Source organism: Physcomitrium patens, chromosome 9 (assembly GCF_059467195.1).
Source record: "Physcomitrium patens ecotype Gransden chromosome 9, ASM5946719v1, whole genome shotgun sequence".
Classification (NCBI taxonomy): domain Eukaryota; kingdom Viridiplantae; phylum Streptophyta; class Bryopsida; order Funariales; family Funariaceae; genus Physcomitrium; species Physcomitrium patens.
The window spans coordinates 8,227,007-8,237,987 of NC_143418.1; the positions used below are offsets into that span (position 1 = coordinate 8,227,007).

The 10,981-nt window shown below is 41.7% G+C and overlaps 2 protein-coding genes across 4 annotated transcripts; both read right to left on the reverse strand.

Annotated features, from left to right (window-relative positions):
- Window positions 1-358: 358 nt before the first annotated feature.
- LOC112286434 (uncharacterized) lies at window positions 359-2,829 on the reverse strand. Of its 3 annotated transcripts, none has more exons than XM_024528314.3 (5): window positions 2,774-2,829; window positions 1,475-1,836; window positions 1,131-1,186; window positions 764-848; window positions 359-636 (listed from the first exon to the last, which is right to left on the reverse strand). In XM_024528314.3, the coding sequence occupies exons 2-5, from the start codon at window positions 1,751-1,753 to the stop codon at window positions 547-549; spliced, it is 510 nt and encodes a 169-aa protein (XP_024384082.1). In that variant the 5' UTR covers window positions 1,754-1,836; window positions 2,774-2,829; the 3' UTR covers window positions 359-546. The 3 variants fall into 3 exon arrangements, with proteins under 3 accessions (XP_024384082.1, XP_024384084.1, XP_024384083.1); XM_024528316.3 differs by having other exon boundaries at window positions 2,769-2,829; XM_024528315.3 differs by having other exon boundaries at window positions 2,707-2,829.
- Window positions 2,830-5,699: 2,870 nt separating this feature from the next.
- LOC112286413 (S-adenosylmethionine decarboxylase proenzyme) lies at window positions 5,700-8,883 on the reverse strand. Its single transcript, XM_024528278.3, has 4 exons — window positions 8,480-8,883; window positions 8,064-8,209; window positions 6,479-7,889; window positions 5,700-6,207 (listed from the first exon to the last, which is right to left on the reverse strand). The coding sequence occupies exons 3-4, from the start codon at window positions 7,697-7,699 to the stop codon at window positions 6,205-6,207; spliced, it is 1,224 nt and encodes a 407-aa protein (XP_024384046.1). The 5' UTR covers window positions 7,700-7,889; window positions 8,064-8,209; window positions 8,480-8,883; the 3' UTR covers window positions 5,700-6,204.
- Window positions 8,884-10,981: the final 2,098 nt, after the last annotated feature.

Genomic DNA, 10,981 nt, shown 5'->3' on the forward strand with positions numbered 1-10,981 from the left:
TTTCTCCTGCGCACTTCCGAAAAACAAGGTCCCTCCCGGCCATCCCTCCGCAGCGACCTTTCCCAAGCTGCCCATTTGGATGACTAGATCTTTGTGCCATTTCGTCCACAGAAGTAGCAGCCCGGTCTGAGCACTGTTCAGCGGAACCCCCACTGTAACAAAGTACTGTGAATTTTATGGCCTGTTGGTAATAGCATACTGTGTGATTTAATTAACCTAAAAATGAATTCATTTTCGTCTCATACCATCCACTGTTGTGTCAATGTTCGTAAAACATAAAGTGAATCAAATCCTGCTCCTGTAGCGAATCAAATGGAGATATAAATTCAATCAGTCTGTAGGTAAGTTTTCTCAAAAGTGGGAGAAATACTGTTCAATTATCCATGAGTATAAAAGTCTGCCATAAAGACATCACACTTCATGCAACTAAAATGCTGGCACTAGCAGCAGCGTGAATTCACCCGACAGCAATGCCAGCAAGGTGTCTGTCTTTCAACAGCCTCTGATTGCTGAAAATAGGCCAACTACTGCGAACCAAAAGTTCTTTCAACCCATGAAATTGAGCTTCTTCATAACTTTAGCAAGAGCAAGAGGAGCAATTGATGGCCGTCGAAGCTGTCGCTTTTGTTTGTTGGTCTGCCATGCATAAAATATCCGAGCCATCAGCCCAACACCTTATTCAAAGATAAAGGTCCATGAAATCATAGAGATTAATAAATAAAATAAAATAAATTGCAGCATAAAAATTGGAGCCTCTGCATACCTTCGAATGTGCATTGTGCTGTTTGCCGGACCTCCATCGTTTATACTCGCCATTCGCCATTCCTCTGAACCGCTTCTTATACGACCTACCACAAACACGATATCAGGCAGAGGGTTTCTAAGTTCAGAAACTAAATAAAACTCGAACGAAACAACTCAAAAGCAACGCATTTATATCAGACCGTATTATCTGAGGGTATTGAACCTGCTAAAAGTGTGTCACAGTGCAATAAATGGTAGATTACATTAAACAAGTTTCCATGTTAACGATGAGTATCAATAGGGTAAAATATTTCATGCATAATGATGAAGCATGGTTAAAGGATCCGAAGAAACTGAGATGCGATGGAAGATGAATGTGAACTCACGAGTACGCTTTGATCTTGGTCTTCTTCAGTTTGGTTAATGTACGTCTCTGCTGGGCCTGCATGCAAACAACCTCCCCCAACATAAATATATCAGACAGAACTTTCGTGCAATAATTCGTGCAAGACAGATTTACATGAGCTACTTCAGAGTTGGAGAAGTTTTAATCTACACGGCAGTAAACTGTGTCACTAAAAACGATTGGTCCTCGTAGGGTTACAGAAATACAACGATAGAAACAGGAAAAAAAAGAAAAAAACAACAACAACAACAACAACAACAACAACGACAACAACGACAACAACTTAGCTGTAAGGATTTAGAGTTTGAAAGTTTGAAAACGTACATAAGTATGGTCGGCAGGAGTAAATCCAACTTCCCTTGTAGCCAACTGAAGTCCATTTCTCGACCCAGGAACTAAGACACGCGCCGAACTTGGAAACAAGCTACATGTAGACAAGGTTCTGCTTCCTAACACAGACACGAAGGTGGGCGGCTCATATTGATGAGGTAGAGAGGCCCTAGCTGGGATCAGGTTACGATGCGCAATATGCGACGTGGTATTTGCGGTCACCAACCGAGAAGCACGCTGCAGCAATCGCGGCAGCAGTTGCCGACTAGACATGGCTAGAAATGGCACAGGATCGTGATTTCTCACGACCTCGTTAATCCAAAGTAATCCAAATCAAACCTCGGCAACAACGCAACCTGCTTTAAAAACAACATGAGCTAATCAGTACTCCGAAATGCGCAGCGGCACCTCCATGACAGGCCTTCCATCCAACAAAGAGGCAGAGCTAGTATCTTTAAGGTCACAATCAGAAACAGAACGAAAAACATTAGGATCGGTACACGGAAGACGTAGAGTCCCTTTGTTGCTTCACGAAAACAACCTACGTCAGAGAAAAAGCTCTGTGCACATTGAGAATATATTACCGAAAGAGCCGTCACACTCTATGCCCACCGTGTAAAACAGATTTTCCATATGCGATGATTCAATTGTACAACCGAATCTGAAACCTACACTAGCCTGGAATTCACAGAAATTGAAGACAAAGTAACGAATGCAGGTCCTCTCACTAGCCCCAGGATTTACCACGTTAGACTTAAGCTACTGCTACTGTGCCATTCTAAACGAAAAGAAATCCAAACTTGAGCTACGATACAGGAATGTAAAGCGACAACATCCAACGCCCAAAAAAATCAGCAAGGAGCTTAAACCCTAAATGGCATAGACAGGGACAGAGACCCTAAATAGTGTCAACCCAATGCACATTAACGAGACAAGAGATATTATTCAAGTGAAGAATCCAGGCATCTAAAAGACCTTAAAATTCGACGCATCATGCAGCAATAGGCAAAATGACCTAAAACCCTACAGAGAGACCTAATTCTTTTTGAAGCAGATGAAACCAAGGAAGGTTCTACACAGAAAAACGAAGGTGATCACCACAGACCTCATGCACGTTCTTCAATCGCGCTCAACTAACGAAGCCTACTTCAAAATTCTGTTCAACTTTTGTTGAAACAATTACAAAAAAATCGACACCACGGACAAACATTACAAGCAGAGCGTACCACCCTCAAATCACATCCGACGAAAATTTCGTCAAATCCCGAGACCAATCAGGTAACGTTACTTTGCCTGCGAGCTGCAACGCATAGATCATTAAGGCCGCGACAGATCACCACGACAGCGAAGCTCGCAAAACAAGCTTCGACAAAGCGGAACGAGCATGGTTCTACCGCCCGCCGAGGACGATGCGGAATCCGAAACCCAATAGCCCGTGTGAACGGAGCCCTACATGTTCCCCTCACGAGCTCCCAGGGTTCCCATGGGAGGGGAACGCCGAACCCAACAAACAACCCCCACCTCCCTTGAAAACTGGAGCTCTCTACGCCAGAAAGGGACCAAAAGGCAAAGCTCCTCAGACCCAGTGATGGTTATAGAATCAAAAAAATTGAACACCAAACACACACAATAGCCCCTGATTCCAAGACACCAGAATTAATCGGATTACATAGGCTAGACAAGAGCCAATAATAATACAAAATGGGTATATTTTGTGTGGATTCAGCTACAACTCCTAGGGGAGAGAAGGCCATGTTCCCAATGTGGGGTACCCTATAGAATTGGGTCTATGTATGGTTTGCAGCTTGGGTCCATGCCTTGGGAGGTGGCTAACAGAAACAAAGCTGGTGTGGACCATTTCAGCCCTTGCATTCAAATGGTTACATGATCTGTGGAGCCAATTCAAAGCCTTTCTGTCAAGAATACTGTAAAAAATACTTAGAGGAAGACTCTTGTGCCTCAAAACCAATGTTGCCCCCCCCCCCAACATGAGTGTTCACTTAAAGACAAAAATAAAGAAAAAAAAAAAAAAAAAAAAAATTATGAGATATTTTGTATGTTTTGAAAAGGTATTCTTTTAGTTTTATTTTTGTAAAAAAAAAAAAAAAAAAAAAAAAAAAAAATCTATATTGCTTAGAAGTAGCAAAGTCAGTAAAGCCAAAAAAAAATATGATGTTATATTCTATCAAAATTATTATTTATTTTTTTTACTTGATTTTTATAAAAACACTCTAAGGTTTTTAGATCTCACACAATTTTTTGTTGTTAAAGACATGAATCTAAAAAAAAAATTGATAAGAAAATATACTTATATACTAATAAAAAGAAACATATATACATTTATATATTGTGTAGAAGTAAGCAGCAAAGAAAAAAAAAATATGGCTCTCAAATAGAAAAAATTCAAATATTTATTACTAAACACAAAGAAATTAAAAAGATTTAGAATAATCTTAATATTGACTCTACATATAAAAGCCATTAAGGTTATATAGAAGCTTCTTAAGGATTATGAAGCTTATAGCTTAAATATTCAATTTTTAATTTTTAGGTTGTTTCTTTAACAACTTTCTAAACAAAATAAAAAATAGAAGAAATTTTTGTAGCTATATGACATATTCAAAAGAATCTATTAATATAATTTTCATATAATAGATTTTTAATAAAGATATTTACCTACCTATTATATTCTTGCTTACTTTTTATTTATTTATTTATCTACCTCTATTTAATTAAGTAATATAGATATTTTATATCTTTTATATTAAAATTTCTACAATAATTTTTATTGTGAATTCTATGATTAATTCAAATCAAAGAACTTTGAAGATTTATATGAAATGTTTTGGTCTTTATAACTATTTCATTTTTTTATATTACTTTAAAAAATATTTATTTCTATGCCAATATATATTTATCACATTTATTTCTATTAATGTATGTCTATATATATACAGGCAATTATGTGCCTGTGGCTGCAACTATTGGAACTATATCATTCTAAATGTAATTTTACTCTAAGATTTTATTGAACCATGTAAATTGACCATTTAACACTTCCAATTAAACCATTCACTTTAACTTTAAAATATTGACCAAACTAACAATAAAGCACCTCCTACTTTCTTCTTAAATTTCATTGAATACAAGTTTATGGAATGAAACACTTGAGTCTAATTACATAGTATCTTGGCTTTTCAATTGACACACAATAACTCTAGGTACTCTTTTTAAATGATCAATATAGAAAGTCCTGCAACGTATGAAATTGGTTGTAGGCATTACCAACAAGGCAGATAGAAATCTAACCATTTTCTTTGATTTGAAGGGCATGCCTAACCCAGATGAAATTAGCTTGCCACTACACACTTTCCAAATAAAAATGAGTGACTTTAGATGGCCGAATCCCGAAACCAGAAAAGCAGATCCTGCTTGGGAGAGATATTGCAAATGCTACATCAAAGTTTGTACCGAAAATTACTTCAGAGTCAATGCTCTTTGCGTGGCCACGATTCATTGGTAGAGCATGTCCACCCATTAGACATAATTTGGACACATGCACTTCCTTGTATGAGTATATGATTTTTCCAACTGTAAATGTTATGTACACTTCCCGCTAGATTTACTCGGTATGTGTTCAAGATACAGACAGCAATAAAAAGTCAGCCAGAGACGCCAGTCAACAAACGTTGAGTCTATCGAGAGATTCTGAGTCCTCTTCTGTGAAGGGGTTGAAGATGCTGACAAACATCATGGAGCAGTTTGTTATGCGAACTGCCAAGTGTGTCACTAGATTCACACCCTGTGTACAAGTTAGTTGGAGAAATGTCAGATATACTCTTCAAACATGCCACAAGACAAACTAAACAAGCAGACAAGGCTACTGCCGTCTACACATGAAGTAGGCCATAAATAGCCAGAATCTTGACAGGAAACTCTACAAATTTCAAGTCCACTCACTGTTGCGGTTGTAAAGTGTTCCAAACTGGAATAGGAAAAGTATCAAATAGAAAGTGTAAATCTACATTAACGTCAAACTGTATGAACTTAAACTTCTCGCAATGATCACCCATGACGCATCGAAAATGTTATTGCAGGCCACAGGAGCTGATGAGACAAGTGGGTGCCATATATTCAACCTTACATTTATGAATTTAGACACGTAAATCGATGAAATAATTTATACCCGTCTCCACACACGTACGCAAGGCCCCCATACTAATTATGCAAGTGGCCTGGGACAGGCTTTGATCAAATGTGTCATTGTTTATAACATAATGTTGTACAATATTCTTGACTAAGATGCCTAATCAAGAAGTACTACTTCCTATCTTCGAGTTTGTTCATCTGTTGTTACGCATCAATACAACTACACATATTTTCCTCTAACTTTAACAATTCTGCACACTCCACTCGGCCGTAAGGACAACCTATTAAATTCCCGGTCGAGTGGGCCTTGGCGAAAATTATATTATATCTGCCACACACGCAAATTCGAGCCAACTGTCGAATTTTCATGCTGCAGCAGTTTATGTAGTCGATAAAAGCAGACAGCTGTCCACACTTTCTGCAAATCTATGAACACCTAATAGATCTCATAAATCCCACATACACCACCCTGACATCCATCCACCTCGTGCTTCTAGGGAGATGCACATCCACAGCAACCAAGACGTGCTCTTCGACAGTTTAATTCTTCTCAAATGTCTGATACTTTTGAACAGTTACTGCACACAGAGAAACAACAAGTCAAAAAAGAGTAATATCAACTCATGTCGTACAAGCCACGACCAAACCAAGCATCAGTTTACCTTATGATGCCGACTCCAAACATTTCAAGACGAAAAACTCAATAAACCCAAGTATGAACACAACCACAATCATAATGCGAATTCTAAGTGACCCAACCCGTGATCACCAACACCTACTAACAGCACCCCGAAACGCAACACGCAACAATCAAGCCTCGCCAAGCCTGCAACAGTGGAAGTGGCTCACCATGCCTACCGCCACCGCGCTCGCCCCCGTCTCTTTCTTCAACTTGATCCCCTTGATCGACATCTTCTTCAAGCCCCGCTTCCTGATGTACGCCCCGCGCGCCAAAGCCAGCGGCGTCACCGCCGTCGCCCGCCCCAGCTTCGTCGCGTCCTGGAACGTGTGGAACACCACCGCGCCCCCGCACGCCAGCTCCTGCCGGCTGCTCCCGTTGCACACGTACCCGCGCGGACATACCGACGCCCCCCACGACCCCGACCCCGATCCTGCCCGCCCGCGCGCCCACCCGCTCACGTGCACGCTCATCGCCAGCACCGCGGGCTTGAACACCGCCACCACCCGCTCCACCAGCGCCCCCAGGTCCACGTCCCCGCCCCTGTACCCCATCGCCTCGAAGCTCGCGTAGCTAAACCCCTCCTCCGGCGTCACGTGGATCGTCGAGTGCGCCGCTCCCTCGATCCCATTCATCGAGTACCCGCACGGGTCGAACGCGAAGTCGCAGATCCGCGACCCCGGCAGCAAGCTCTGGATGCGCGCCGCCTGCGTCATCTCCGACCCGCTCTCCCTCCCGCTCCCCTTGAAGAACTGCCCCGCCGCGTACTTGTCCAGCTTCGTCATGCACATCTCCAGCGTGTACACTCCCTCCTCCGCCTTCGCATCCTCCGCATTCGCGTCGCACGCCGTGTAGATGTGCCAATGCGGGAACTTGCCCCGGCTCCCCATCACGTACGCCCGCCCGCCGTCCCCGACGCCCCCGAAGTACTTCTCCAGATACCCCACCTCCTCCGAAAAGCTCCCGTGCGGATACGGCTGCGCCGCCGGAAACGTGAACGTCCCGCGCGTGTACTTCACGCGCCTCACCCTCATCGCCAGCCGCGCCACCGCCTCCAGCAGCACCGGCACCACGCACAGCAGCTTCGTGGTGCCGCACGTCTTGATGATAATGCACTGCGGATACACGAACAGGCTCGACTCCGACAGCACGTACGAGTCCAGCTCCGCATTGCTCATCTGCGCCACGATCGTGCACTCCGCCACGCGCAGCATCGTGTCCAACTCCGCCCTCGTCAGGTCCCGCAGCCCGCGTCCGTTGGGATCCTTGAACACCGGCGCGGCGTGGAACTCGACCTCCAGGCGCTTCTCGAACCCTTCGAACCCCGGGCTGGTCGACACACACGCGCCAGACGCCGGGGCCACTTGTGTTGCACACGTTGTGCCTCCCATGATCACAATTGCCTCTATACACACAATTTGTTTTACAATGTCTGTCGATCAAGAATATCTACAGCGCAGAGAGGACAGACTTATCGAGAGCAGCGAATTAGGCTGCAGCTGGTCTATTATTCAGATGAGAGAACCCAGAATACAGAATGAACCATTTATCCAGGGAACATCAGGAAGGCTTCCGCATACACTGCACATTGCCACACAGTCAAGTCCTGCTTAAGTTCGATCCCCGCAATCTCAGCACTTAACCATATATTATGATATGAGAGACGGAAATTACGAGTCTTCTTCAATTCCGGTTCGGCAGAGAAACGAAGATCTGAAAACACAATTGAACGAAAGAAAGGGTAGTGAATCTTACATTGGAGTATACTGCACTGCGGTACTTCTCGCTACCACCGTGAGGACGGACGTCTTCAATCACGTAGTCAAGAGGACACTCGTATTGAACAGAATTTTTTAGGGATATTTTACCAGTTTTGGCTTCCATTATCACATTCAGGAACTCTGCAAAAACCGCCGCAATCGTAAGGCTACGCTGTTATAGTGCAACTCAAGACGTGCCCAGTGCAGCACAATCACACGGACCTACCCCCCAATCGCTTGAAACCAAAGCAACAACCACCCTTACGCTCCTTCCCAATAACCTAATTCTGCAAAAATGAAAAACAACCAGATCACATCCGGCACTCAGCCCGCCACCAATACCCACACGAACTTCGTCGTGGTGACGGATAGCCCACACCCTCGCAGAAATGGCGCAAGGATGCAGCTCACCCTTCTATAAATGCAGCCTGGCGCGTCCCAGGCGTCGCAGCGAAACGTCGACAGCAAACTCGACGACACGAATTCGCTCCCTACTCGACAGTGGCCAACTGTCGCAGTTCACGCACAACGTTCTCACCCAACCAGATCAAACGCAGATGGAACCGTCAACAACAACAACAACAACAACCTGACTACATATACAACTATTACTCGTAACTGATACAGTTTGTACAACACCCAATTGCTTCACCAACACAGCCAGCGAAAGGAACCGTGTAAAGGGATCCCTCAAACGCTCAGGTTATGCGGGAAGGAAGAGGGGTGGGGAAGGCAAGGAGAACTCTCAAGAGGGAAAGAGAGGTATCTACACCCAGAGGAGAGAGAGGTTGAGAAGGGAAGGATATGCGTGCACTTGTTTAAGATTTTGAAGCTCATCACCAGGAGGGGCTTATACACACGAACGCTTGGCTCACTCCTGCGCATCGCAGAGAAATCCTGAACTCTACAGGCGCGTGGTCTAGCACTAGGCCCTGCCTGCTCTGAGCTTCTTCACCCTCCATCAATCCTGCCCTGCCATCTAGCTATCACATACTTCGGCAAAAGGGAATCTGAAATGGTCTGAATGTGGTCCTCCTCATTTCATGAGCAGGGACTTTTTTAAATTCTTTTGCTCTGCCATGACACGCTCACTCCGAGGCATAGTAAAAAGAAGAAAAAAAAATACTTTCCTGGTTTTTCGGCCGGGTGAAAAAGAAGACGCTTTTTAGGTGCGATTCGCCTAGAATGTGGGGGCAGGAAGCTGGTAGTGAATTCGATGGTGTTGTAGAAATGACTCATTCAGCTTCATCTGTTCTTCGCTTTTTTGAACTCCCTTTGTCTTTTACCAGACAGCATTTTTAGCAACTCTAAGTCAGTGTGTCGATGTCAGGCTTTGCAAAATAGCGTCTTTGCTGTCGCCTTTCCAAATTGGTCCAATCTGCATCAAACAAAATTACTCACCACAAAGATTCCGTTTGTACAATTCATCTATCCTCAACGGAGTATCTCTTGCGCATTCATTCGCACTACAGACAAATGTATCTAATGCGGCCTTCCATCCGGTGTAAACACCGGAATAACAGTAACAATAATGAGCCAAAGTACTCAGAACATGCTCTTGGAGCCAATTTTATAAAGTCGTATTGACCATTTGGAATGAACACTTTGAAGAGACAGGATGGTCTCGGAAATGATTTGTCCAGCAAACTAAGTTTATTTCAATGTTTGTTTTTCTTAGGTTTTTGACACAAACCGGGAGAACTCATACATTGATTGAGATGAAAAGAGGAATCGTGGCATCTGAAGCAGAAAGACCACAAACACTAATGTCTAAATTATGAACTTGTCCGTTGTACTTGTATGCCTTTGACAAAAATACAAATTACAATCCCACGATGAGAAAATCACGTGCTCCATCTACATGACAGTCATAATATAGTGTATTATTGGCCATCCTCAATCTATCCTTCCAAAACAAATTCATGGTAAGATCTAGCCATTTTTGTGGTTTGTGTTGATCATGTTTATATATAAATTTAGATATATTTTAACATATTTCTAAATACTTGACCATGTGATTCTTAAATTATTATTGTTTTGCCTCTTGATCACTCCAAATTTATTTTGAAAGGTATTCATCAAGTTGGATCAACGTGATCAATAAACACGTTTTTTAAAAAAGAAACAAATTGCATCATGTTTTTTTTTAATCTATCATGAAGTTTTTACGTTATTTTTTATTTTTTATTTTTGTTGAGACGTGATTATTTTTCAAGGATTTTATATTTTAGATATTTATTTATACATATAAAAGAATTTCAACTCAATTTGGCTTGACCACAATTCTAAAGCCTACGCAATATCATATGAAACATTTAAGAATAAAAAGGCTAACAAAATATCTCAGTTTTCCAGAAAAAAAAAATATATATAATACATTGATACGAGTGTTTTAATTGAATGGAAGCCACATTAACATCTTTTTATTTTTAGTTTTGTGCAAATTTTATATTAGATGTTTCAATGGTCAAAATTATATCCAATGAATTGCATACCATGCTACTTGGTGGTGGCTAAATATCATCCTTAACTTTTACACATATTTATACAAAAAAGAAAAGGTGGTTGAAATGAAGGACCTTCATCAAACCAAAGAATAAACAACCATTGTCTATATATAGTTTGGATGAATTACATTAAGTTTTTACACATCACTTTTATTGTATTTAGAAATTTATGTAATTCATCAAGTGCTGTTTTGGATCCTACCAAAGTAATGTTATTCAAAGTGCACATAATAATAATAATAATAATAACCTTAAAAGATATAAAAAAATGAAGTCAATCTGTTGTTTGTACATTTATGTATAATAGTCCAAAAAATCTACATCTAACAAAATTTTGAAGTTTTAATATACTTGTAAGGTAATCTTCTTAAAATAAATTTATTTCTTCTTTTCAAATAATAATACT